We start from the raw sequence: 27412 nt of genomic DNA on the forward strand, positions 1-27412 counted from the left end.
GGAGAAATGTCCAAGGCAAGCGATACCGTGTTGCAGATCCGGTTTTTGGAACAGCTTTGTTAACACAGCCCATTCAAATGCATAAGGCACCATGAAACCCGTCAGTGTTTAAACCCTAAGAAGATGATTCATTATTTTGAGCAAAAGTCAGAAAATGTGCAAGGGAAGTCATCCATTGCTATGTATTTTGGGAGGCTCTACTAGGGAAGGATCTCCCCATTCCCATGCCTTAGGAGGTCAAGTGTCAGGAGATGGAAATTCAAGCTTGGTACCACAGAAAGGGTGATCCTATCTTCCGGTCCAAAAATAGGGAGAAAAGAACCTAGAAATCTGAAGGAACAGTTGAATAGTTCACCCCCATGAAGTTCAGGATGTTCAGTTATCGTCAAACATAGCCTGTGAGGACTCGTGTCGTTGGTGTGTGTACCAGTGTAGACTGGGAGGGGAGACTATAATTCCACCAGTACCTTTGAATTAATAAACTCTGCTGTCCTGGGTTTCTAGCACAGTTTTATGCTGTTCTCTATGGGTTACTGATTGGCTTTCATCATGCATTGACAACCTTAAGGACTATGCCCAGAGGCAGTAACACTAATTTTAATTAGCTATCACCAGCCATTTCTTTCGGCTTGATTTTAATGGATCATTTACCCATGGACGGGACATTCTCTGTTCAATCACCAGCAGTTAGTTGCCCCAACATTCACATTTTAAACCAAGAGGTCACAAGTTAGGGTCACATAAGTAGGTCACTGAAGCGGAGTGGTAGCTTTGGCTCTATTATCCTTGAGGATTTTTCTTTTTCTTCCACAAATACTGAGTTCCTACCACATGCTCAGGGCTATGGTGGGTGGAGGTGAACACACACATGCAGGGTGCTGTGTTGGCAAACCCCCAACTCTCTCTTACCTACGACACTCAGAAACGTCCCCAGCTCCTGAGCTGCCCCTGACGCATCTATCACTGGGTTGTTATAAGAATTAAGGAAAAACATAATTGAAAGTGTTCTGAGAGTTGAAACGCGCTGTAAGTATATCAAAGAGATGGTAAACAAGCAAAGGAAAAGAATTTAAAATTAAAATCAGAAGAAATTCAGTGATAAGGGATACCATGCCATTAAAAATTAAAAAATTTTAAAAAAAAGAAAAACTTTAAAAGCCCTCTGAAGTCCGGGTAAGACTCATTTGACAAGCTGATAAAAATGAAGATTTCAAAGTCCCACCCCCAGAGATTACGGTTTAGTAGGTCTGAAACTTTTAATCACCCAGGTGATTTTTTAATGTAGGTGGTCCACTGAGCAAACATCCTGGGGAGATAATCCAAACTAGTGCTCCATCTCACACCCAGGAACACAGGTAGGAAACAGCACTTAAAGCTGTAATTAACAATGCAAACCAAACCACAAAATGCTCTTACCTCGTCATGAGCCACACACAACTCGGAACAACACCTTAATAAAACACCTGCTGTTAGCTGGCACTCACAGGCTGTGTCTGTAATTTAAAAAAATACTTTCAAAGGATATAAACCTATCATTAATTACGGGGTTGAAATAACCTGGCACGGCATATATTTCAACTACAATATCTGACACCAATTCATTGAGGCCTATCAAATGGCTGGCTCCTACATGAAGTTTGTAAAGTTAACACGGATTTGTTTTCACTAAACTCACTTGTAAAATTCAATCACAGGAGCCTAACATAAGCATGAAGACAGTAAGAGTATAAAACTCACACCTGTTAACATATACATGGGCTATTAGAGAAATTCCAAAATGATTCCAGAGAAACATCCTGAATCCATAAGAGAAATCCATTTCATGGGCAGGTCCATCCATCTCTGCTAAAGGTAGTGAACTACAGGTACTTCCATGAGTTTGTAAGAACCAGCTCTCTAAAACTATCAAGATTCAACCACTTGGCACCAAATAGATTATTTATTGTAAACATAAATTAAAGGACACAGGATGGTAAAGAGAAGGAAACTCTTGTTTCAGAACTAAGGAACTTCACCTGGCAACAAATATTTGCTGAGAAAGGAATTGATTGCACTTTTACCCAAACTTTTGTTTCATTCTCTCCACAAATCATTTCTTTAACTCATGTGTTTTGAGAGCTTAAAAGGAAAAAAAGCAGTCCATTATATGTGTGTTATACTTAATACTCTCCTATCTGGGTCACTTGTCCCAGCAACATCACTTACCAGCACAGATCAAAAGCCAAAGTCTATTGTGTTTTGGTTTTTGGCTTTCTTGGAGACAGGGTCTCGCTCTGTTGCCCAGGCAGGAACGTAGTGGTGCAATCATAGCTCACTGCAGCCTTGGCTTCCTGGGCCTAAACAATCCTCCCATCTCAGCCTCCTGAGTAGCTAGGACTACAGGTGTGTGCCACTGTACCTGGCTTTTTTATTTTTTATAGAGATAGGGGGTCTCACTGTGTTGCCCAGGCTGGTCTTGAACTCCTGAGTTCAAATGATCCTCCTGCCTCAGCCTCCCAAAGTGCTGGGATCACAGGTGTGAGCCACCGCATCTGGTCAAGACCTATTATTAATGAGTGAGCAAACCGTGTCCAAAAATCCATGTTCTGGAATTAAAGCACTTGTAAGGGAGGTCCTTGGGAGATCTCTCAGGGCCTACCATCTCATTGCTTACATATGATAATTAACAGGACCACAATCTAGCTTCCCAGCCCACAATTAACAGAAGCGTAACTAGAGGATGCCAGGAAGCACAGACAACATCCATGAGTGACAGATGGAAAAGGAGATCTTGAGGAGTACGCTCTTCTCAAAAGTCACATCTCAAGCTTCTGGATCCTCTAGCGTGGGGTCAGGATCTCCTATATGCCAGAATCATCTTTTCTACAACAAAGTATTAATTGATGGTTACTTCGAACTCTCAAAGAAGGGTGAAATTGAGTCCGGCGTAGTCTTAAAGAGCAGAAAAGTAGCAGACACGAGACCGCAGGCAGCAAATACGTGGCACTCCAGAACCACTTCACCTTTGTGCATACAAGGCAGACACGGGTCACTTAGCCAGCCCTCTTTCTCTGAGTGTGAACCCAGCTTCAGAATCCAGTTCTATGCAGCACCCTGGGCAACTGCTCCCCCTACACAAATGGAAACCTGCTTGTCAACCGTGGCTTGGAAAGACTTCTGTGAAAATAGAAGGGGGAGAAGTTGACCCCAGAGAGTAGGCTCATCCATCCTCTGGGCTGGTCAGTATCTAGATCTGCTTCTTCTCTAACAGAGCTGGAGGGATGAGGCTCCATCCCTGGTCAACAAACAAACGAGGCCTAGCCAAAACCTCAGACATGCTGGTTTCCCAAGAACATACACAATGGGCTCATCCCAGGAAGAACTAAGACATCCATTCACCTGCAACACACTTTTAAGCTCCTTCAAATCTGCTGGTGCTTCTTGTCTTGCAGACAAGGTGCTAAGTCACACTGTCTGCTGCTTGATGGCGATGCCACTGGAAGGCGGCACAGGGGCATGATCAGGGGCTCCCTTCTGCCTCCTCACTCCCAGACCCACAGACGAGAGGTAGAACAGACTCGTGATTAAAAGACGAGCCAGACTGCCTGGACTTGACTCCTGGCTCACCTCCTGCCATCTGTGACTTCAGGCAAATTGCTTGACTTCTCCGTGCTTCAGTTTCCCCATTTGTAAAATGGGAGAACATAAAAGTATTCACAGGGCTCTTTTGAAGATTAAATGAGGTAATATATGGAAAGCCCTTAACATCGTGGCCAGCAAGCATTGGTGATCATCCCTACATAATTAATTTGTTTCAGTAAATCGAGGTTATTTGGCTTTCATGGTTTTACAGAGCTAATAAAATGCTTTCTTCTGAACTTACCTTTTAAAAATTGACATTTGGCTTTGAAATTCAAAACCAAGAGAAATAGAAAGTTACAGGGAGGAGGTGACAGAATAAGAATGAATCATCTTTTTTTCTCACTTTGAATTGAAGAATGATTTCCTGTCTTACAGCTCACTTCTCTTTAGTTCTGATGGGTGGGAGAACCTGCTATAAAAAGGGAGCAGCTCTGGTCCACATAGGAACAACTATGGCCTGGCAAAGACACGGCTAAGGTCCTCGGTGTCACTGGTGGCCAAACCAGGAGTTACAGGCCACTTGAGTGCTTTCTCTCTGGGCAGAGGCAGGAGATGAGGGAATGTTCTGGCTACTACAACTCACGCTGTTATGAAATCTTATACATGGCATGCCAGGCTCAACTTTTCATCAGATTCAAACTGAGATTAGAGAGGACATCATTCAGTCATAATAGTGATGCTGACAGCAGCTGACGGTGACAGCACTCACTGGGGTGAACAGCATCTGTGGTCCTTCCAGGCTGCTCTAAAGTTGTCTTCGCGGCAATTCTTTGTGGTCAGATTGATTATCTCCCTTTCACTAAAAGGAAAACTAGGGCTCAGAGAGGTTGAGTGACTTGCATAGATTAAGCTTACAGAACTATACGTGATAAAGCCAGAATTCAAATATTTTATTCAACAAATATTTATTGAACAGCTACTACACGCCAGGCTCCGTTCTATTAATAGATGCTGGGAATGCAGCAGTGAAGAAAACGAAGTTCCTGCCTGGGTAGAACTCTCATCTAAGAAGGGAAGACATAAGAGTAAACAAACATAATGAGTCCATAAACAGAATGTACAGAAGGCTTAAGGATCTTGAACAGTAAAGCACAGCAAGGAAAGGGATGAGGGACGAGGCAGTGTAACAGATCAATGGTCAGGAAAGGCTTCTTGGAGGAGGTGCCAGCTGAGCAGCCTTCCAGGTCCAGAGCCAATGCCTGTACCTACATTTCGCTGCCTGTCATGAAAACAGTAGAACCTCAACCCCGGCTAGCGCTGGCCTGCACCTCACCATCTCTTTTGTGGAATGCAAGTGGCCTTCAGGAAATTCTGAACTTTGAATTTCCATTTCTATGTAATCACAGCAGACCAGGCTGAACTGAAGCTCTGTCTCAACTTGCATTGCTCCCACGAGGGGCCCTGGTCTGAGACTGAGAAAGGCTCCGGCAATCCTAGGAGACTGAATGTCCAGAGCTCCCCACGTACCAAGTTTGTCCGACCTGCAGCCCACAAGCCACATACAGCCCAACACAAATTCATACACTTTCTTAAAACATTATGAGGGTTTGTTTGTGGTCTTTTTTTTTTTTTTTTTTTTAGCTCATCAGCTATCACGTTACTGTATTTTATGTGTGACCTAATTCTTCCAACATGGGCCAGGAAAGGCAAAAGATTGGACATCCCTGCTCTCTACTCTCCGTGAACCCCGTGGCTCAATCGCTCTGCACTTACCCAGAGAAGAACACATCATTCTAGGAGCCTTTAGGAGTGTTTTAAAAATTCTAACAAAGCTCTAGCCTCACCAAAGGATAGAACCACCTACTCATGAAATTAATAGAAACTTATGCTTCTCAGTTTCCACGAAGGACTTTTTTTCTCTTTCAGGGCTTTTGAAATGTGAGTCGTTTCGGCAACAGCCTCTTCCTCGAGTTCTTTAGTGATCACCATCATCCAAGGTCCCCACATGCTGCCCCTTTCCACCCGGGGCCGGCTACTAAGCCCTGGTAGTTTCCTTAGCGGTGCCTCTCTAGGTCTGTTTTTGTGACGACTTGAGCACCTGGCGCCGATTAAGCATCCGCTGTCATCACCAGCACCACCACAGCCATCAGCCACTGGATCCTCACTGGGAGCACACGCTGCCTTCTGTAATGCGCACGGCACATGGTAGGCGGGGGGCACAGAGCTCCACCGCAGGCCAGGACGCTGGGATGCCGCTGGCAGCGTGCCCTGCCTTTCAGTAACTACCAACACCCAGGTAAGGAACACCCAGATGGGTAGGCATTCAACTCCCATGTTTTTCCCATGATCCTATATACTCTGCGGTAAAACTGCTCTCTGGCCACCAGCATCTCATATGGGGCACACAACAGCTATGGACATGCAAGTCTCTCCAAAACCCAACGGCACAGTGATTAGGTGGTTTCAAATTGTAGTTGAACTTGGCTCTGGAACCAGATGGCCGGGTTTGGGGTCCCCACTTGTAGCTATGGGAAATATTTCAAGTGACGTTGCCTCTCTCAGACTTGGTTGATCTATCTGTAAATGAGAATACCATCTCCATCAGGTGTGGGAGAGCTCAAAATGTAAAGCACTCAGAAAACTGCCCCCGGAAAGGCCAGTGATACTCCAGGTGCACCCTCAACTCCCTCCATGGTGGTTAGCTACACCCCGAGGGTGCTTAAGAGTCCTAGGAGAAAGCCCTCCAGGTCTACAGCCTGAGACCTTGATGATTCAGATTGGCTGTTGAAAGATGTTTTCTGAATGGCTGGCTGACTGAATCACAACAGGAGAATGTGCCTGAATTCACAAGTCCAATAATAGCCTGGAAATAGAAGCCATCTGAAAATGTTCTAAACTTTAGCTGGGTTGGCAAGGACTGGATGCGATTATAAAAAGCAAGTGAGAAGAGAATGTTACTGCAAGGAAAATTGAATCCATGAGTTTTAAATAACTTCATTCCAATAAAAAAATATTAAAATATATTTTGGGCCAATAATTAAATGCTATGACAAATGCAACCACTGTACATTGAAATTCTGTTTTTAAGTTAAAAAATTAAAATAGCCACAACTGTCTCCTAAGGCCTAAATGCCCTTTTGTTAACTTACCTGTGTAACAAATTCCAGATTTTTTTTAAAGTGAGTCCTATTTTAAACGTACATTTACATTTAATGCTAAGACTCAGTAGATATGTAAGTAGGATTCCAGATTATATCATAGGCTCCTGTTCAAACATGAATAAGGGAATATTTTTAGCTTAAGTATGTTCTGAATCAGAACACAAACCTGGGCTTTAAAATCCACCTGTAGCTTTCTGTGGTTGCTGAAATGACACTCCAGTTCTCTCCCCTCACTAAGTAACTCAGGTGGTACCTAGGCAAGGATGTTCAGAAACATGGCTTGTTCTGTTGACTTCCTGTCATGGTTTATTAGCTGGACACGGGAAGGCACATTTAGGCACCAGTCTTCCGTAAAATGTTTATGGTTTCCAGAATGTCCACCTGAATTTCTATTGTAAAAAAGAGTTGAAAAGAAATCCAGCTGGCATAAAGGAGGCAGAAATGCAAGCATGTGCAAATCCTATTACCCGCAACAGGTCGACAAGTTTACTCTAGTATTTCTGGGTACCTTTTAATGATTCACAATTGAATGTGATTTTTGCAACTGCAAGTAATCTAATGCAGAGTCATGATGGTTTTGTCAATTCTTAATCTAGAAAACTAAATGAAATCTACATACCCCCTCCAGGTTGTAATCCTATACTTTAAAAATAACCTATCGGCAGAACTCAAATACCAATTTGTTTTGCATGTACCACACTATTTGCTGAAGTTGGGAGGCGGCCTAGACCAACTTTCTTTTTGGGTTAATGCCCAGCAGCTCCAGGTTCTCCGCTGGTATCTGAGGAGATGCTTGAGGATCCCAGGGCCTTGAGAATCATCTCCAAAATCAAAGGGTATTACTATAATGAGCTTGGCTTCTGTTAAACAGTCACATTGCCGTTGATGAAGCAGATGGCTCTATAAAGCCAGCTTGATTGACCTGAACTAATTGGTCTGTGATGGGGGTAGAAGTTTATTCCACAGTGAGAAGGAAACTAAAAGCAAATAGGTCCAGGAGCAACTCCTGACCAAGTCTCGGTGCACCAGGAAGATTTCCTTACCCACAAATGACTGTTCTACTTGCTCACTAATGCTTCAAAAAGCTTTTATGAAGAAGGGACTGCATCCTGTTTTCTACATTTAGACGAAATAAAATTCCTTAAAAAACAAACAAAAAACCTACCTATAAAAATGATGGACTGCACAGCGCAGCTTGGAGTTCAAATCCCAACTTGCCACCTTAGAGTTGTGTGTCCCTGGAACAAAATCACTTTCCCCAAATCTGTTTCTCCATCAGTAAATGACACCAACCTCAGGCTGTCATTGCCAAGACTTGTTTTGTAGATGCTCAGCAGAGTACCCAGCGCACAGCAAGTGTTGGAAAGCCACTCTAAGTCCACCCTAAAGCTTCTCAGATCATTCCACCACCACTCAGAGGAAGTGGCACAAGGGCAGAAGGCGGGGAGGGAGGAAGTGACATGACCCTGTGTAGATGGCAGCAAGGATCGGGCCTGGGGCCGCAGCACAGAGATCCATGGCACCACCAAGGAGCAGTTTTGCACTTTTTTCCTACATGCCACCCACTCAAACCGTATTCAATTTTCTATTTTGACATTAGACGTTTGGTCTAAAATCTTAATGTCCACATGTCACCATTCTCACCAATCTGGACCTTTATTTTTCTTATCCCATAATACTGTGTATTCAAGGTTCTGCTTGTGAGGCAAACCCTTCAGGAAAGATCAAGCCACCAGAAGGGCAGGGCCCAATGGGGCTTCGGCCTTGGAATCAACATAAGCCAGAGAGAAACTACACATTAGGCCCATGGTTCCTTCACCCTCAAGGCCTACCACCTCCTCTTTCCACCGAGTGGACACGGCTCAGGATTGGCTTCAGAATAACCCTGATGCCCTAACGCCAGCTGCACGCCCCTGCCAGCCTGTGGAAGAATGGGAAAACAGTGCCCACTTTGCAGGATGATTATAAGGATGACATGCGGCCCTGCGAGGCCTAAAGCGCACACAATTCTCTAGCAATTGAGAGCTACCCTCATCTTGTTATTTTTCCCATATTAAATTCAGAAATTCTCCTGTGCCCTGAATTTACCTGGGGTCTTTAAAGTACATATTACGCAGGTAGGTCCCAGCCCTAAATGGACTCATTGGAAAGTCTACTTGTAGGGCCTTGGAACTAGTAGTTTTGACAAGCTCCCCAGGTGAAGTGTGGAACCCACAGTGTTGAAGGGCAGGGCTTGTGGCTCCCCATTTTGTTAAGTCTAGCAGAACGGCCCATCCACACCTCCAACGCCCTCGAACATACGCTCAACAGCAGTGCTTTACCAGCACCTTCACTGAGGCTGCCCGAAGCGGCAGCTGCAGGGGTGGTGCCAGCAGGCAGGAAAGAGGCCATGACAGCTGAGCCTGTAAAGGCTGATGGGGAACGACAAACCATTTTCTGTAGCTATCAGCCTGGTCTTTGAAGCACTTTAAATGTGGCCTTTATATCCGAGTCAACCCTTTTCTCATCTGCCTGCACTCTAATCCACTTTCAAGGTAAATTACACCCTTTATGATTTTTTTTATGGATTCAAGTCAATATATTCAAAGCGAGGTTCAATATCAAATCAAAATCCACATGAATAAAAAATCAAATGCATTAAGTGAGCGATAATTTTAGTAGAGTCATTTTAACGTAAGTATTAAAAGCCAGCAGTCATCTAGATTATCGGCACTCAGATATTAAGCTAGAAGCATCTCCTTGACCACTTAGCCTTTGGGGAATTGTGACAGCGAGGAGGTCTGGAATACGAAGTATAAAGTGGGGGAAAAAGCCACCATGAAAATATAAGCCCCACAGAGGTCAGGATTTTTGTCCATTTTGTTCAGTGATGTATCCCAAGCATCTAGAACACAGCCAGGCATACACTAAGTACTCAATAAATGAAGTTGATTTTGTAAAATATCTTGCTAGAAAGTACTTGTAACAACCGAGACGAGACAGCCAGCCTAGCAAGGCATTTACCAGAAACACTGTGAAATGCTTCAATGGTAACAGGGGTGGAAGGCTTTAATTAGCTTTTGATTTTTTAAAAAGTGTTTTAACTCTATCATAAAAGAGTCAAAGCAACCCCAACAAGGCAGCTTCTCCCTTGGTGAGATGGATGTGACGTGGTTCCTTGGTGACTCCTCCAGTACACATCTGAGTCCCTGTCATGTTCCAGGCAGAGCCAGGGACACTGTGGAGACCAAACCATCACCCCACCCTTTCAGTCCAGTGCTTGTGTCTGACAGCATCCAGATCCAGGAAAAAAGATCTCCTCCTAGAAGGCACACTCAGAAACCAGCCAGTCCACTCCCCACTTTTTGCAGACTGGGAACTATGATCCAGAATGTAAAGGAACTTGCCCAAGGCTAAAACACCAAAGATACAGCCATGGAGGGCGCTTGCTGGAGGCCCATTTACTGAAGGTACAGCAAGGGACGAACGGCCGGCAGATGGGTTCGGATGGAAACCCAGTTCTCCCCCAAGACCATGCTCTTTCTCACAACGTTCAGCTCCTCACAGGGCACTGCTGCTTGTTCAATCCTCATTTGTTTAAAACTCCTAATATCAAAGACCACTTCCAGATTCCCACCAACCTCTCTCCTCCTCCGTGTTTTTCTAAGGGAGATACATCATATGCCAGAAACGTGAGCATCTGGCGAAGGGAAGCTGACTATCCCTTCACCACCTTTCCCTGAGGAGTGACAGACAGATGTGGTTAGCAAACTGCTATGATGATAAACTATAGGAAACCGCTTATAGTCAGCCATTTTTAATCTTAAAAAACCCCAGCTATTTCATATAAACTGAGTATGTCACAACTTTTTGGTTGCATTCCTTGGGAATCCATAGAAATAAACATCAATCCACAAATTAAACTGTCAGGAAGCACAGAGACCCCACAGATGAAATTATTTTATATTTTACTCTTACCCGAGTGAGTTCACAAGGTACTTCTTGGCATCGTTGCCTGACTACATGTCCACCCTCTACAAAGAATTCCAACTGGAATGAGCACATGTTCAGTCACTGTCAAATAGAAACAAGTGAACAGACGCCAGGTGGGCTGAGCAGACGCCGCACTTTTAAATTAGAGTGCGGCCTTTGAATAGTCCTCCACACACCTTGTTTTACCCCCTAACTGCTCCCAATTACGTACAAAATGCAGTCCTTTCACAGATGTTTAGAAAGTTTTTTATTGGTTACAATAATATAAAATGCAGTTTAAATTCTCCTCTAGTTATTAAGTGTTTGCAGCAATAGCACAAAAAAATCTTTTTTTAATACATCTGACGAGCCCCAATGATTTCAATGCTGGAGGGGAAAAACAGCAAACACCACTCTTGTCTGTCTATAATTAACCTCTCTCTCTCAATGCTACATTGGTTAAAATCAATGGACAACCCCTTTTTGTATGTCAAATTGTAAATTTTAATGTTTTCATTAGAATAGTCTTTTATAGCACTCTCCAAAAAGAAGCAATAAAATAACTAACAGCAAAGTTCAATACAGGAGCACTCTCCGGGTTAACAACGCCAACAAAAAAAGCGAAATGTAAATCACATATAATACAATTGAAGCGCCCAAAACAATTTAAATAATTTTAAATATTTTATTTTTAAACTGCTACAAATGCTTTATACAATATTTCAACATAAAGTCCCCATAACAGAAATGTAACAAAATGGGAATGATAGTGGAAGGATTAAAGTGGCACAAATTCACCAAACAAATATTAAACTACAAATTTTTAAGAGGTAGATTACTTTTGAAGTCGAGAACAAAAAAACAGTATGAATAAAACCTAGCCGCTTTCCACCAACTCAGTCATTAATTTAGGGGGAGGCATAAAATGCAAGGATAAATGGTATTAATATACTTAGGAAGAGGCCAATTTGTTGTTTTTAATCTCTATTAGAGATGCAAGTGTAAAACCTGGTATGCAAATTCATTTATACTTACGTGTAGACATACATCTGTACAGGCCTAGGATGCGCCTGTGCATTGATATATTGCTAAATAGTCTCTGATAATATAATAGTTATAAATTAGTGCCAGATAAGAATCTGAGAGGATAATGTCCATTTGGATATACAAACGCAACACCAGAATAGGCATAAAAAAAGAGTCCATATCCAATCTGGTTTCCTCTCCATTACGCTGGCAATCTACATGTGATTTAAAAAAACAAAAACAACAAAAAAACAAGAAATACCAGGGTAAGAGATCAGCTAAATGCCTCTCTCTGTCTATAATTAATTTAAAAGAAAGGCATCAAGAGCTGATATGTGACCAAAACGTTTTAAATGAGTGCATCCAAATTTGTCATCCCTGAAACCTACAACAAACTACTGCTAAAACAGAGAACTTGCTTTGCAAGGTTAAGTTCAAATCATTCTTTTCTCCGCTACGTGCCAAAAACAAGGGCCAAGCTCAGATCTGAGGTACCAGTCCCATGACGAGGAGCCAGTTCATCTGGCCCATCTTACAGTGCCCTTCTCTTTGGATCTCAATCACCCGGGCGCCCAGCATGTGCGTTGGGCCCCACCGAAGCAGCAGATGCCTGACTCTAAGCCTGCCGGCAATCAGTTGAATGTTAGGATTTTTGAGTCAGCTTCAACTGGTCTTGCAAGCTTGGTAGATTTCGAATCCTTTGCCGTAGTGCTTATCCTAAGTTGAGCATGCAATACCTTTTAGTCAATTAAGGTTTGTTTTGTTTTGGGGGCTTTTCTACAGGAAGTTCCTAGAAAATAAGAAAACTGAAGATAAATGACAACATAACATAACCTTACATGAATTGACCATGTTAAAGAAAAAGGTGAACAGACCGTAAGACAAATGTTATTAAGACGACCACACACACACGACTGAAGGTATTTAGGAACGAGTGTCCTACCCAGAAGATACACCCTGCAAGGAACTGCACGCGTTTATTTCCAAGGGGTGTAGCAGAGATGGAGGAGAAATTAGCACTTTATTTTTTTTAATCAATTCCTGGTAAATGGAAAAACTTGGTCTAGAATTTCATTTTGCTTCTCTACCTTTAAGTTTTCTTGACTGACTGCGATGGGAACTCGGTTTGAAAAGAAAAAAGTGGCCCTAAAAGAAGTATTAAAGAACCCAAAAACACCATGGGGTTTACAAAGGTGAAAGATGGGCAGGAGGTGAGTAGAGAATGTACCTCTTTCCTTCCCTTTCTGTTGTATTGGAGCCCATGGAAATGATCCCTTAGCAACAGATTTAAACTCGGCACTACTGAAAGCCATGGTGAGGGGTGGGGGGTGGGTCACTGTAGTAAGAGCTGCAGCAGGAGAACCTGAATGACCGTGGCATGCCTGCTTTCCTGTGTTTTGTCCTAAGAAAAATATTTGGAGCACATGGCTTTTTGACACCTTGTCTGGCATCATGGCTTATGTTCCAGGAAATGATCCTCAGTGTTAAGTAGAAAACTCATGGAAAAATCACATGGCTGATTGCAAGTATATACTTGAAAAACTGTGGAATCCTAAAGTGGCATTGAAATGTAAAATATCTGAGTGTCGAAAACTAGCTCTTAATCACAGCTTGTGGTAAAGATATACACAGGACAAGGATGTGCTGCCTGTTCTGTAAGTCGTCCCTGTGTACTCAACAGGGTAAGTAAAGCAAGCTGCAAACAGAGTGAAAGTATTCCTAGACATGTAACAGATGTGATGATTCCTTGTGTCAGGAGTCATCCCTACACAAAATTTACAAGTAGAACTATACTTAAACAGGAAGACGACTGTAGTTCAAACAACTCCTTATTAGTGTAACACAACAAATATGCAGAGGCTGAGGCTGCCTCTTTAAGAGCCCTGGGCGACATGTTAATGACAATCATCATATTACCCAGGTCTAAGTTTACGAATCCCCGTTTTGTGCTAAACTCACTACAAAGTACTAAGACCAAAACAAACACTTCAAAGAAATGCCCACTTTTGTGTCCAGATAGTCAAAATATTTATCTTGATGAACATTTGTTTTCTAATTCCCAAGAACACTTCTCAGGTTTACGGTGACTTGGTAAATGGACCCCTGGATCACATTCCTGACCTACAGATGTGTCCACAGCACAGTTCCAGCACCTCACACAGAGCTGCCACCAACGCCTGTCATTACTGTCTCCGGTTAGGCCACACCAATGTTTTCTTATCTGATCCTTCTGTGCTTCCTTTTAGGCCAAATTTCACTCCAGCAAGGTAACCCACTGTTAACTATCAAACAAAGCAAAATAATGAAAATTAACTGCAGCAAAGAAGAGACACGATTTTTAAGGCACTTTAGTCCTTTGTAGCCTTAAAGGTTACTCAAAAGACACTGGGTAGAGGCTATCTGAATAGACTTGATAAATTTATAGTCACTCTGACAGCTATTCTTTGCAGAACTTAATTTTTCCAAATCAACTTTAACCCTGAACTGTGTTAAGTGGGGCCCAGTACAAAACAAGCACTTCTTTTAGATAACACTGAAGACAAAAAGGATAGAAACAGTACATTCTGAAGCATCACCCACCTGAGAGGTGTTTTATAGTACAATCTGTGAAAATGAAGGCACATTCTGCTTGTTGAAGACATAAGCAACTTGAAAAGGATTCAATTTGATCATGTCCTGTTGGTGTAGCACCTCAAGAACACAGACTGAGCGCAAACAGGTGCACAATTCAATTACTAAACGCAAGCAGTTTTGACAACTGATAACACAGGTGCTTATTTTCAGCAGAGCTAACCTCCGAGATGCTACCTACGTATGCGCCGTGGCCAGAGACCAAGCGTTGGTCAGACCTATGGCAACTAAATATTTAACACATTTATGAAGTAGTTTTTTTAAAATCTGATCCATTAATCCTACAGTAAATCATTCAAATCAGCCTGAGTTAATGATTCTTCTCTATCTTTAGCTGTGATTTAAGGCACACCAGCATTAAAAATTCTACCTGATCAATTATGCAGAGCTAATGGCACCTGTGTCCTCGTGACCTCTACAAAACGGCAGTCGCGTCCACACTTAGGATCCCTAATTCCGCTTGCTTAAAACACCAAAGAATTTTCAGACACCAAAAGCTATAGCATGAAGGCCTAGAGTCTGGTGGCATATCATGAAAAGACAAGATTTACAAGTATTTTGCAGAAATCCTATCTGATGACTAATTTTCAGGAGACTGAACTATTCAGAGAGAAACAGCAGGAATTCCAATACACATCCACTTCGGACAAAGGACTTAGAAAGTCTGAGAACCCAATGTAACAAATTCAACCACTGCCCTCTCTCTTCATCTGTCACTGAGAACAGTTCTTAATATAGGAAGCACAGGCAATAAAGCAGTAAAGTCACTTCAAATCTAAGACAAATCATAATGGGGAGACAAAGGTACTGACAAACGAGGCTGCCATGCCCTGGGCATCACACCGGCCTGAAAGAGCCGCCAAGGGTCCTGCTTGGAGTTCCAAGCACGTCTCTCCTACTCTGCTTCCCAACTAGAACCTGACTTGTTTACTGTCCTATGGCTGAGCTCAGGAGGTGGCGGACAGGGCTAAGGCCTTTTTAAAGGACTATGTTTTGTTTTGTTTTGACCAATGCAATCAGTTGTTAAAATTTAAGCACTGGCAATGAAAGAAAGTCTCAGGTACTAGATCTATACTGAAGTCACAGAAATATTAAACAAGATTGTAACAAGGTTTACTAATGAACTTAGTGACCCGTCTTAACCTAAGAAATGTCCTACGATCGGGAAATAAGACACGTGACACTGAGCTATTACCCAAGACAAAAAGCAGTTTGAGAGGATTTCATATTTTCTTAGAGTGCTTTTGAGAGCTTTTCTATAGTTTCAAATTCAATTTACATTTGGCCATATTAAAGAAGTGGCACCACTTTGTGAGTCGTAAGTCTGAAATTTAAACTATTTATTCATCTCTAAAAGCAGCCAAAGCAGTGACCCTTCATGCCTTTAACTTATGCAACACCTATTTCCTTTCAGTGTTTAGGTTGAAATTTTACGGGGGGGGGGGGGAAGCAACAAGAGACCAAAAACCGCCCGTAGGCAAGGATACTGTCGCCTTCCCAGTCTTTCCCTCCCACCAGCTCCTGGGCTTACCTGAAGTCCTTCAGCTCCTGCTTGGCGCTGCCGTCCTCTCTCTTGTTCTCACTCAAGTCAGCAGCAGCTGCCAGTTGAAGGCTTCGGGTGACTGGCCCCCCACTCCGCTCTCTAGATTTTATATTGAACCGGTCTGTTCTTCTCTTACTCGCCAAGGTGGATTTGCTTTGTAAAACGGCTTTGCTTTTCTGTACCCTCACGTGCAGGCTCCGCGATGTTTTGCTGGAAAGCTGAGCAGAATGATTTTTGGCCACAGCTTTAGGTTTCTTCCCCTCAACATGAGTTATTTTGGCCATTCTTATCGGGCTGGAGTTCCTTAAAGAGGAGGAGCTTGGTTTTTTGGATTTCACCGAAGCTGCAAACTTGACGTTCTGCTTGGACCTGAAGGATGAGGAGGGGAGCGGGACTTGGGTGGGGCCTGAGCTGCGGGCTCTGGTCTTGCCCAACGGAGCCTGCATGCTTTGCATTTTAATCTCCGCATCTGCTGTCCGTCTGCGGTGGTTGCTGTTGTTGCTGTTTTTGTCACTACTTGCAGGTGATGAGTGTCCACCTTTCTTAGATGAATGAGAAACTTTTTTTTTGGGAGGGGAAAGGGGTTTCTTGGGACAGCTGAAAGCGGCGTGTTTATTCAGGCTTCCAATGTAAGTGAACTCTCGATTACAGTAAGGGCAGATGTGAGAGGATGACTCACAAGCATTTTTCAAGTCAGCTTTCTGCTTTGCAGATTTGTTTTTCTGAAGAATTGCTTTCTGTACAAGCTGATTTTTTTTCTTCAATGCATTTAATTTGAGCTTATTCGACGACATTTTGCTGAGCTCAACACTAAAGTTTAGCCTTTTGGGCTGTCCCATTCGTCGGAAGGCATTTTTCCCAGAGTTATCTAAAACCACCACGCCATTTTTGGGTTGCACAGTTTGTTTTAATGGTACTGGGTTCTTCTTAGGCGTGTACCTCTTCTTGTCACTTGCAGAAGCACACGCCAGGATATGTTTGTGCAACTCCGGCATGTTGTCGACACCTTTTCCACACTTGGTGCAGCGAATGGCAGTAGTAAAAGTCTGTGGAATATTGTGTGTAGTGAAATTTGTGGCTGTCACACCAATCCCCATGGGGTTACGGTGATGGTACTGAAATGGAGGTGGTTTAAAGCTTGGGTAATGCTGATTGAGGCCTAATCGAACATCTGGATCTTTTGTCTTTATTCCAGAAGCCATTATTTTTATAGTCGTGTAAAGCTCTTCAGAGGAATCGTTTAACTCCTCTTCTTCTTTAGAAGTTTCTAAAGGATCTTCTGGCAAGCTCTGCATATGCTCTACATGGGCCTTGCTGGGATCTGTAAAGTTTTGGGGCCTCAGAGTCCCGCTTTCAAACTGGTGATGTGTGCACACCTTATCTGGGTGGAGATCTCGCTGGTGCTGCTGCAAATTGCACAAAAAAGCAAATTCTTTTTTACAAACAGAACACACAAAGATATTTCCAACTCCATGAAGCAAAAAGCGATGTTCTGACAAGTCCGTCTTATCCTTAAAAAGCTGCACACAAAATTCACATTTGAAGGGCCATTCTTCAGCATGAATAGATAAATGTTTGGTTAGATCTTTAATGGAAAGAAAAGGTGATTCACAGACGTTGCAAACAAAGTTTTTGTTGAATGTTTCCTGAACAACATCCTGTTCAGCAGCAGACTGGGGCTCTTCCCTGGGTTTCAGACCTTCATTCTCTAATTCCTCCTGCTTGAAAGATATCATGGGGAGAGAAGCCTCCAGATTATCACCGGAGGAAACAACAGATGAGATCGCGGAGAGAGGAGGTGGAGAAGGAGAAGAGGACGAAGATGAAGAAGAAAATGAAGAGGAGGAGGAAGATGAAGAGGAGGAAGAAGAAAGTGTTGGAGGCCCGGGTGAGGTGGCAGACATCAGGGACTCCACAGGAGGAATGGGAGAGGGAGAGGGGGACACTGTTGGGGACAGAATTGGAAGTGGGGACTGTGCGGTGGCATTTGAGAGTGGAGAAGGGCATGGATGTGGAGATGCACTGGAAGAGGGGGCTGGAAGAGGTACGGTAGGAAGGAGGGGAGGGGGCGGAGTGGCAACAGTTAATACCGGGGGACAGGGTGGAGGGGAAGAGGGATCTGTGGGGATCAAGAGAGGAGGCAGCTGACCGGATGAAAGGGAGGGCGTCTGCAGGGCAGGTGATGAAGGACAAACATCAGCTGGGGACTCAACAGTAGGGACAGGGAAACCAGAGTCTGGACCGAGGTCAGGATCTGGCTGAGCTTCTAGGGATTTACAAGGACTTGGGCTCCTGGTCACATCTGCAGGGTTTTCTACAGGTAAATCGATGCCATTATATTCATTGAGAAGAACCTTCTGCAGCATGCAGGTGGTTGGTTTCCTTTTCTTTACAGCACTACACGTAGGCTGCACTGAATGATTCTCTTTGAATTCCTTGCCTTCAGAGTCACTACAAGGCTTTTTATGCACACTGAGATCTAAGACAGATTCCCACTGGACTGGAGTCTTGCCTGTACCCTCAGTCTTCTGTTTGACACCACTGGATAAATCCAGTGGCTGCTGGTTGCACACATTGCTAAAAGCAGAACTGGCTGTCCACTCTTTAGACATTTTATATTCATCAAAGCATGGAGGGCTCACAGTTTCTCTCTCATCTCTCCCAGACAAACTCCATGCTGGTGAGTCGCTATGACTTTCTAATTTGGATTTTTTGGAAGTCAGCACTGCATCGGTCCATGCTGCTTTCCCATCACTTGGCTTTCCAAAGTCTCGAAGGGCAGGACTGTGCTGTGGAGAACTGGGAGGAGAGCTGGTCCGCCTCTTAAACCTACTTGAGGTCACAGGCAACATTGATGCAGGAGCAGACACACAAACAGGACCTAATTTAGCTATTTCAGTTGCTGAAATCCCTGCAGGAGGAGTTAGTTTATCTTGGGTTTGAAGAAGTTGCTTGAGCTTTGATGACAAATAAACACTTTTCTCTTTATGGAAAGACACTGCCTCCGTTGTTGATATGCTAAGAGGAAGACTTAAGGAGCAGGAGGGGGCCATGGGGTCAGAATCTGTTTCGGCCTTAATTTTGGGCAGTGCAGGCGGGCTCGCCGTTCTCCGTTTCTTGGCCTCACTATTTGTGCTGCCCGAAGGCTCTTTAGGAAGATCTTCTGTTACAGGGACCTGTGTGGTCTTTATATTTTGAGTAATTTCCACCGTAACTGGAGTGAGCAGACAATTTATACCATACAAATCTGCCGAAGCAGACTCCATCTCAATCACATCACAGTTACTAGTGTTGTTATTGGTTTGAATTTTACCATCAATATAGTAATTTAAGTTTTCAGAGATATTGCTAGAAATGTCCATGATGTACACATCATCTGCTTCCCCTTCCTCCTCTGGCTCTGTGCTTGGTACATAGACGTTCTGGGTGGCCTGGGCCTGTTCTGCTGGAGGCTGGGGCTCTTCAAGGCCTCCTTTTCGCCGTACACCTTTGGGAATCAGATGGCGTTCGTGAACTCTACGCTGATGCCGTCTCATATTAGTATGAGTTCCAAAAACCTTTTTACAATATTTGCACGGATGAAGTTCTTTAACTTCCCCATTCTCTTCTACAACAGAATTTACTGTGTCTTGGGAAGCCTTCTCTGAATTCATGATCAGACAGTCTGGCCCAAGACTGGGAGGACTCAATTCATCTTTTGAAGCAACGTTTTCTCCAGATGCTTTGCCATCAGCCAGGTCCTCTGACGGCTGTAGTGTTTGGCTGGGTTTCCGCTTTAACCCTGCTTCGTGGCGCCGCTCATGCCGCCGCCGGTTAATCTGTGTGCCAAAGGCTTTCCCACAGTACTTACATTTGAAAGCATGATTGACGGTGGATATATGGATATGCATGTGACGCTCAAGCCCCTGTTTGGTTGTAAACTTCCTTTCACAATGCTGACATGGAAACATAAACGTTTCAAATACATCACCATTGGCCTCTTCTCGAGTTCTGGGGATTTGCAAGGCAGGTGTTACCTCTGAGAAGTCTTCAAGAGTTTCTTCTGAAGTTGTTTTTGGTTCCTCTAATAAATCTTCTGGCTTCTCATCACACCGTATTTCTGGCTCTTTCACAGAACTTTCATTTGGCATGCTGGTTTCTTCTTCCCCCTCTTCTTCCAACTCATCATCATCATCTTCTTCTTCTTCCTCCTCCTCCTCTTCCTCCTCCTCCTCTTCCCCCAAATCATTCACCTCACAATCTGCTGCTTCTAATCGCTCGTCTGGTTCTGGCTGTGGCTCCCAGGCAGGGGCAGGGGTTGCTAGTTCTGGAGGAACCTCCTCACTGGCCACCTCCTGGAGGGTGGCCGGCTGCTCAAGTGATGAGGCTGAAGGCTTCTCTTCGTCTTCTTTAGGACCTAGAAAGCACATGGAAGCAGAAGCATGGAAGTGAAGCATGGGAAACCAGCTACTTGGTGAATAATTTGTATGATTCAAGTGATTTCTCTTACCACCTAAAACATGAGGGAGATGATGAGGAACAATAAATTACTTCTATTTTATATACTTAATTGATAAAGTTGTATTGGATATGAATCCATTTCATTCATCCATTCATTCAACAAGTATTTAGAGTACCAGCTACGTACCAGGCAATATTCCCGGCAGTGAGGATACATACACGAATGCAACAGACAAGGACGTCCGTGTGGAGCTGGGGTTTTGTGTTTAGTTGCACATACATACAACTCTGTTTAGAGAAACTGCAGTGTTTAAAATTGTGTTGGAGTAAACTACATTTTAGGAGAGTAGTTGTAAATTCTAATTTCTCATGATTCCAAACTGGAAGTAGTTCATTACCAGACATATCACCAGGTTAGATCCTTAAGTCTGTCTGGAGTAAATGATCCTCTCTCCTTAACTACAACGTAATATTCAGAAGCTAGAACATTTTCCAGAATCATGTAATCACAAGTTTTTCAAGCTAGATAATCTTTGGAGATCATCTCTTCTAAGCCTAGCCAAGTTATTAAGAACTCAGGAGCATCTCACTGAAAGGAACAGAAATCTGCAGTCACTTCGGAGTCCCTAGGCCAAGCCCACCTGAGGTGGGTGGTAGAAGGCGGTCAGGGAAGGACTTGCTTAGAAGGTGACAGTGGAGGAGAGACCTAAGGAAAATGAGGCATGCAAATACTGGGGGGGGGGGGTGGGGGGGGGGGAGGAGCCCTACTCGATAGAGGAACCCTCAAAATGCACAAGCACTGAGTCAAGAACATACTAGATGCGTTCAAAGAACAGCAAAGACGTCAGTGAGGTGAGGTGGGGAAGCTGGGGAAAGTGAGGGCAGGAGATAAGACTGGAGATGCAAACAGGGGCCTACTTACACAAGCCCCTGAAGGCTGCTGGCCTTTACTCTGAGTGAAAAACGACAGGCTACCAGATAGCAATATATAATCTGATTTGTATTCAAGAGAATCACTCTGGTTACTACAAGGAAGATAGTGAACTCTAGGTGACAAGGCTGGAGGCAGATGGACAAGATGGGGCCCACTGCATCCTCCAGGAGAGGCAGGATGGTGGCACAGGGGTGGCAGCATGGCGGGACTACAAGTGCTCTGGATATACTTTGGTGATGAAGTTGACAATGTGCCTGCTGACTGGTTGTGGTGACAGAGAAGACGAGATTCCACAGAACTGCGATAATCCTGGCTAATAAAATGTTGAAGACCACAAGAGAAGCAACTGTGGTCTGTGTGCATGTGCATGTTGTGGGGGAAGTCAAGAGCTTACTTCAGACGTGCTAGAGTTTAAGTTACCTGAATACATTAAGTAGACAGCTTTATATGAATCTGGAATTCAACAAAGAGGCTGGCCTAGAAATTTCAAAATCCTAGAGAAGGCCAGAGAAGGTATCGGACTGGATGAGGTCGCCTGGCAAGTGAACGCAGGCAGAAGAGGGGTGAGATGACTGTGTCCCAGATGACTCCACAACTGAGGCTGGCGGAAAGGCCAGTGAGGTATCCGGAGAAGCAAGAGAGTGGTGGCCCTTCAGCTAAGTAAACAAACTGCTTCACGGAGGGAATGATCAGCTGTGTTCAGAACTCCTGCTGGGTTGGATAAGGACTGAGAATGGAACATTCCATCTGCCAAGGCAGAGGTCTGGTGATTGCGACAGCAAGTGGAGTGGTGGGGACAAATGCCTAACAGAGTTCCTAAGAGAAGGGAAGGAGACGGGAGAGACAGGGAAACTATTAGCAATTCTTTCAAATTTAGCTGTAAAGAAAAAGAAATGCAGAAGAGACTGGAAGAAAACACAGGGACAACAGAGGATTCTTAAAGACAGACACTGTAATCATGGTTTCGTGCTAGCAGGAATGGTCCCCAATGCTGCTGCCGCGACAGTCCCACTTGCTGCACTGCAGAACCGGGCCCCTCTACTGCAGGCACTAGGAGAGTTAAGAAAGGCTCCGTGGAGCAGGCAGAGCTATTCTGACTTCTCCAGGCTACATTACCTGGCTGTTCCCCCAGGCACTTGCAGATACTGACTTAGCACCCACTATCTGCCAGTACTAGGTAAACAAGACTGTCAAGATCCTTACCCACAAAGAGCTTCACTTTCATAGAAGCCACATACAAGCAGGAAGGCAACGAAACTATAGAACATTAATGGCTGTGTTTATGCAAGTGAGTGTGGTACGGAAGCATCTCACATGGGCTTGATTCATCAGGAAAGGATTCTTAGAGAAAGGCCTAAGCAGACTGAACCTGAAGGATACAAGAATTAAGGACAGAACAGGAAAAGCAAGCAGAGAAGAATCAAAACATAGAGAACATTATAAATTAATATGGACTTATCTAGGGACAGTGGGGAGCCGCTGAAAGCAGGAGAGTGCCATCTGGGAGATTCGGCCACAGGGTGGGTGAAAGGATAGGGGAAGGTCATCCCTGGTGGCCGAGGAGCAAGACTGGCAGAGTGGAATGAGAATGAAGATGCTGGCTGCTGTGCTAAGAAGGAAAGCGGAAGAAGCAGTGGAGGCAGAAAAGAGCAGCCAGACCCTCATGATCCAAGAGGCCTGCTACTGGACATGGGGACTGTGTGGACACAGTGGGGAAGAGGTCAATGCCAGGTACTATTCATACAAGGTCACTTATTCAGCCCTAGCCCCCTTGCTGTTTCCGAGGAATATGGGGAACTAATTTTTCCCATCTGCTACTACATTTACTAGCAATGAGGTTTCTGTTTCCAAACAGAAACAGCCTTCTCTTCCCCTAGACTAATTTCATAAATTCCATGAGCTTTCCACAAACTGGGGATGGTAGTAATGTATTTCAAATTAGGAGCTACCTCTCTTTTCAAAGACATTTTCAATAGAGACCCAGAATACTGCCAAAAGAGTTGAAATGAGACAACAGAAAATGCAATTCTAAGGCTCAGAAATTTCCTAATAGACTTCATTTTCAGTCAAAATCTGTGGCTTCTTTTGATGGGGAAAAAATGTCTTTCCCCATGACTGGTAAACAGTCCCAGATTTAAAACTGTCCAAAGTAATACAAACCAAAGACCGACCAGCTCTACTAACAAGTACAGCCCGTGCCAGAGTGGGTCCACGCACTTGATGTGATCTGTGGAGTTTTAACATAAAGGGAGGTTTGGGAGCACAAAGAAGAGTCTGAACTGTTTGCTCGTGATACAGACCATTAGCTGAGGACAATGCAGAACATTCAGGGGACGCCTACGACCCCACTTTGACCAGCTGTGCCACATACTGGGGGATAAAGAGCAAGTGTCATTTTCCTTTTCTTTTCTTTTTTTTTTTTTTTTTTTTGTTGAGACGGAGTCTCGCTCTGTCTCCCAGGCTGGAGTGCAGGGATGCGATCTCAGCTCACTGCAAGCTCCACCTCCCAGGTTCACGCTATTCTCCTGCCTCAGCCTCCCGAGTAGCTGGGACTACAGGCGCCCACCACCACGCCCCGCTAATTTTTTTGTATTTTTAGTAGAGACGGGATTTCACCATGTTAGCCCGGATGGTCTCAATCTCCTGACTTTGTGATCCACCTGCCTCAGCCTCCCAAAGTGCTAGGATTACAGGCATGAGCCACCGCACCGGGCCAGCAAGTGTCATTTTTCATGGGACCTGATGTTGCATCAGGAGAAAAATAATTGTCTTGAATTACTCAAGGGGAGTAGGCGACTGCTGAACCTGTCTTCTAATTCTGCCACCAAAGGTAGTTAAGGTTCCTTACTAATTTTTGTTGTTCAAAAAAAACTCTCGGCAAATCTGCAATAAGAGGCAGAACTTAGTTTTAAGACTCTGGGAAATGAACTTGAATATTCTTGCTTCATAAAATGGCACAGAAAATTATAATCTTTTATGAATGTTATCATCACAAACGGTGCTTAAAAATGGTTATGAAAGGCATCCAAAATATTTTGGTTATTTTCCTCTACAAATATTTCTTAAAGAGTCACAAACCTGTCCTCTGAAATTTGCCTACTTGGGTCACTATAAACAACTCAAGTAAGCTCCAATCTGCGAAAATTTGCCCATGGCGAATTAAGACACACCTCTTTCCCTTCTGTATTAATAGTCTCAATATGGTGGCCTAACTGCAATGAGCACACGGCAAGCTGTCTTTCTGACTTTCAATCCATGCCTCTCGGTTGGATTCTTACGTCACAGCAGGCCTAGAATATTAATCAGCAGAGGGACCATAAAGGAGAAAATTTTAAGGGGAGAAATACGAAGAGAGAAAATAAGAATTTAAATTCTTTTTTTTTTTTTTTTTTGAGACGGAGTCTTGCTCTGTCGCCCAGGCTGGAGTGCAGTGGCCGGATCTCAGCTCACTGCAAGCTCCGCCTCCCGGGTTTATGCCATTCTCCTGCCTCAGCCTCCCGAGTAGCTGGGACTACAGGCGCCCGCCACCTCGCCCGGCTAGTTTTTTGTATTTTTTAGTAGAGACGGGGTTTCACCATGTTAGCCAGGATGGTCTTGATCTCCTGACCTCGTGATCCGCCCATCTCGGCCTCCCAAAGTGCTGGGATTACAGGCTTGAGCCACCGCGCCCGGCCAAGAATTTAAATTCTAACAAAAAACAGAAACACACTTCATTCTGTACACTTTTCGTTCTGTTATACAAAAATCAAAGATCTTTGATATTTTAAGTAAATGCTTAATTTGAAGTATAAAACGTCCATGTATTAAAGTGTACAGTTAAGTATATATATAGCAAGATAAAATGTTCACTAAATACATATACCCATGCGACACAGATGAGTAACAGAAAACAACGAGCACCTCAGGGGCCTCCTCATGTCCTTCTGCTATTACTATTTTTTGATGGTTTTGAACTTTATGCTATTTTTAAATGCAATCATATAATTCATTTTATTATCATTTTTTTTTTTTTTTTTAGAGACAGAGTCTCACCCTGTTACCCAGGCTGGAGTACAGTGGGGGGAATCACAGCTCAATAGCCTCAAACTCCTGAGCACCAGTGATCCCCCCACCTCAGCCTGTCAAGTAGCCAGGACTACAGGCACATGCCATCATCTTAGTGAATGTTCTTATTTCATTTTCTTTTGTAGAAACAAGGTCTCACTATGTTGCCCAAGCTGGTCTCAGACTCCTGGCCTCAAGAGATCCTTCTGGCTCAGCCTCCCAAAGTGTTGGGATTACAGGCGTGAGCCACCACACTTGGTCTCATTTTATTGTAACAAGGGAACAAGTTCATTTTTAAGAAGAAAAGTCTTTCATAATTATTTGAAGGGAAGGTAGCGTATAGAAGGCTCAGCTTACCATATTAAATTTAGGCAGCTTTTTTGCTGTTTAACCTCGTAAAGATCCTAAATGATTCTCAGAAGAACAATACAAGGAGACACCAAGTTCAATTCACTGGGTACATATATACTCAATTCAGACCAGGCCAGTATCACAAGCTTACCTTCTGCAGAATCTCTCATATTTGCAGAGGTGAAATCTGGCTCACTTGTCTTCAGTTGTATGTCTTGGATTTTGTTTCCTTTGTTTTTATTTTCCTGGGATTTTTTCTTCCCTGAAACACAATTTTTATTTATTTATTCATTTATTCTTTCATTTGCTCATGTGTTATTCTGAATTACTGAAGAAGACACTTATTAATCCAATCAAGCACACTGTATATTCCTGGGCAATTATCACTTTGGATTCCTAAAGAAAGGAATGAATCATGACTATAAATACTATGTTATACAGGTAAATGATGACAGAGGGGAAAAGAAAGAAACCCATCAATCTTGTATTTTTGAGAATCTTGGGCATTAGTTCCCTTCATAGCTATAATGACCATCAAATTATGAGGTAAGGTATTCTCAAAAAGTTACTATTGATGTCAAAGGAAAATTAGTAATAGCATTGAATTTCAATGCCACATAGTTAATAGGGACTGACTATTTGTAAGAAGCATATTAGAGAAAAACAATGTTATAACTTGGGGCCCTTTTAACTAAGACATGATTATCCATAATTGCTGGAAGCAAAACAAGAGAAGCAGAGATTCTACTGAATTTCAAAAGATACACATTCACAATGGCTCAAATACCAAATTCAGAGTAATTATGAATAATTCACTGTGTACCAGCATGGCACTCTGAGAGCCCTGAGGGACCTGACTGTAGGTCCAGCCCAGGTCAGTATTTCATTAACAATTCAGAGGATGGAATTCAGAAACACTGACTGCATTCCAAGTGATACCATACGTTTAGAAGGTAAGATTAAATTGCAACATCATTCTGATAAGCTGGAACAACGAACTCAAGACATGAAGGTAAGAAACAATTATCTATAGGAGTAATTAGACTGAAGAAGTCAGAAGCCCAGTTTCTTTAGGACTTAACCAGAATTTTTAACCTTTCTTTTACATTTTTTAATTACCAGATTTCTATTTTTCTGGAAGCTGGTGTTTCACAGTCTTCAGATCCAGACAGATCCCCATTCTTCCCTAACAATCCTCCTTTTTCTCCACTGCTCTCCCCCAGACAAACCTCCACCAGCTTCCAGAACTACAAGCCTCTGACACTTATCTCTGCATTAGTAAAATCAAACTAAAAACGACTTAAAGCTGCTATACACACATAAAGTTATATTCTCCATAACAGAGAATCACTACCAGGAAGCATAATTAGCTAAAACTGTAAACAAACAAAAATGAGGTCAGAGACAAAACAGCATCATTGAAAACATCTAGATTAAAAGTAGAAACATCAAGTACAATACAAAGCAAAAACAAATCCTAAAAAAAACCACCAGATTTTGATTAAAAATCTGAGAAATAACCTTAACAGTCATTTTGCTTGTTAGTCTTAAAACGCAAATTCTAAAATACCATTTTAAACACTTTATTTTTTTTTTTTGAGACGGAGTCTTACTCTGTCGCCCAGGCTGGAGTGCAGTGGTGCGATCTCAGCTCACTGCAAGCTCCGCCTCGCAGGTTCACGCCATTCTCCTGCTTCAGCCTCCTGAGTAGCTGGGACTACAGGCACCCCGCCACCACACCCGGCTAATTTTCTGTATTTTTAGTAGAGA

General features: G+C 43.3%; 1 protein-coding gene across 2 annotated transcripts in view; it reads right to left on the reverse strand.

Annotated features, from left to right (window-relative positions):
* PRDM2 (PR domain containing 2, with ZNF domain) overlaps positions 1-27412 on the reverse strand; it is a 56111-nt gene that overhangs the window by 26205 nt on the left and 2494 nt on the right. The window contains exons 1-3 of one of the 2 annotated variants that reach the window (XM_011939927.1): positions 26762-27244; positions 25794-25904; positions 15862-20269 (exon numbers count right to left, since the gene is read on the reverse strand). In XM_011939927.1, coding sequence (XP_011795317.1) covers positions 15862-20269; positions 25794-25812 — 4427 coding nt within the window. In that variant the 5' untranslated portion in view covers positions 25813-25904; positions 26762-27244. Of the gene's footprint in view, positions 1-10928; positions 12490-15861; positions 20270-25793; positions 25905-26761; positions 27245-27412 lie in introns of those variants that run through there. The other variant, XM_011939928.1, reaches the window with a different exon arrangement.

The sequence above is a fragment of the Colobus angolensis genome, unplaced genomic scaffold (assembly GCF_000951035.1).
Source record: "Colobus angolensis palliatus isolate OR3802 unplaced genomic scaffold, Cang.pa_1.0 Scaffold185, whole genome shotgun sequence".
Lineage (NCBI taxonomy): Eukaryota > Metazoa > Chordata > Mammalia > Primates > Cercopithecidae > Colobus > Colobus angolensis.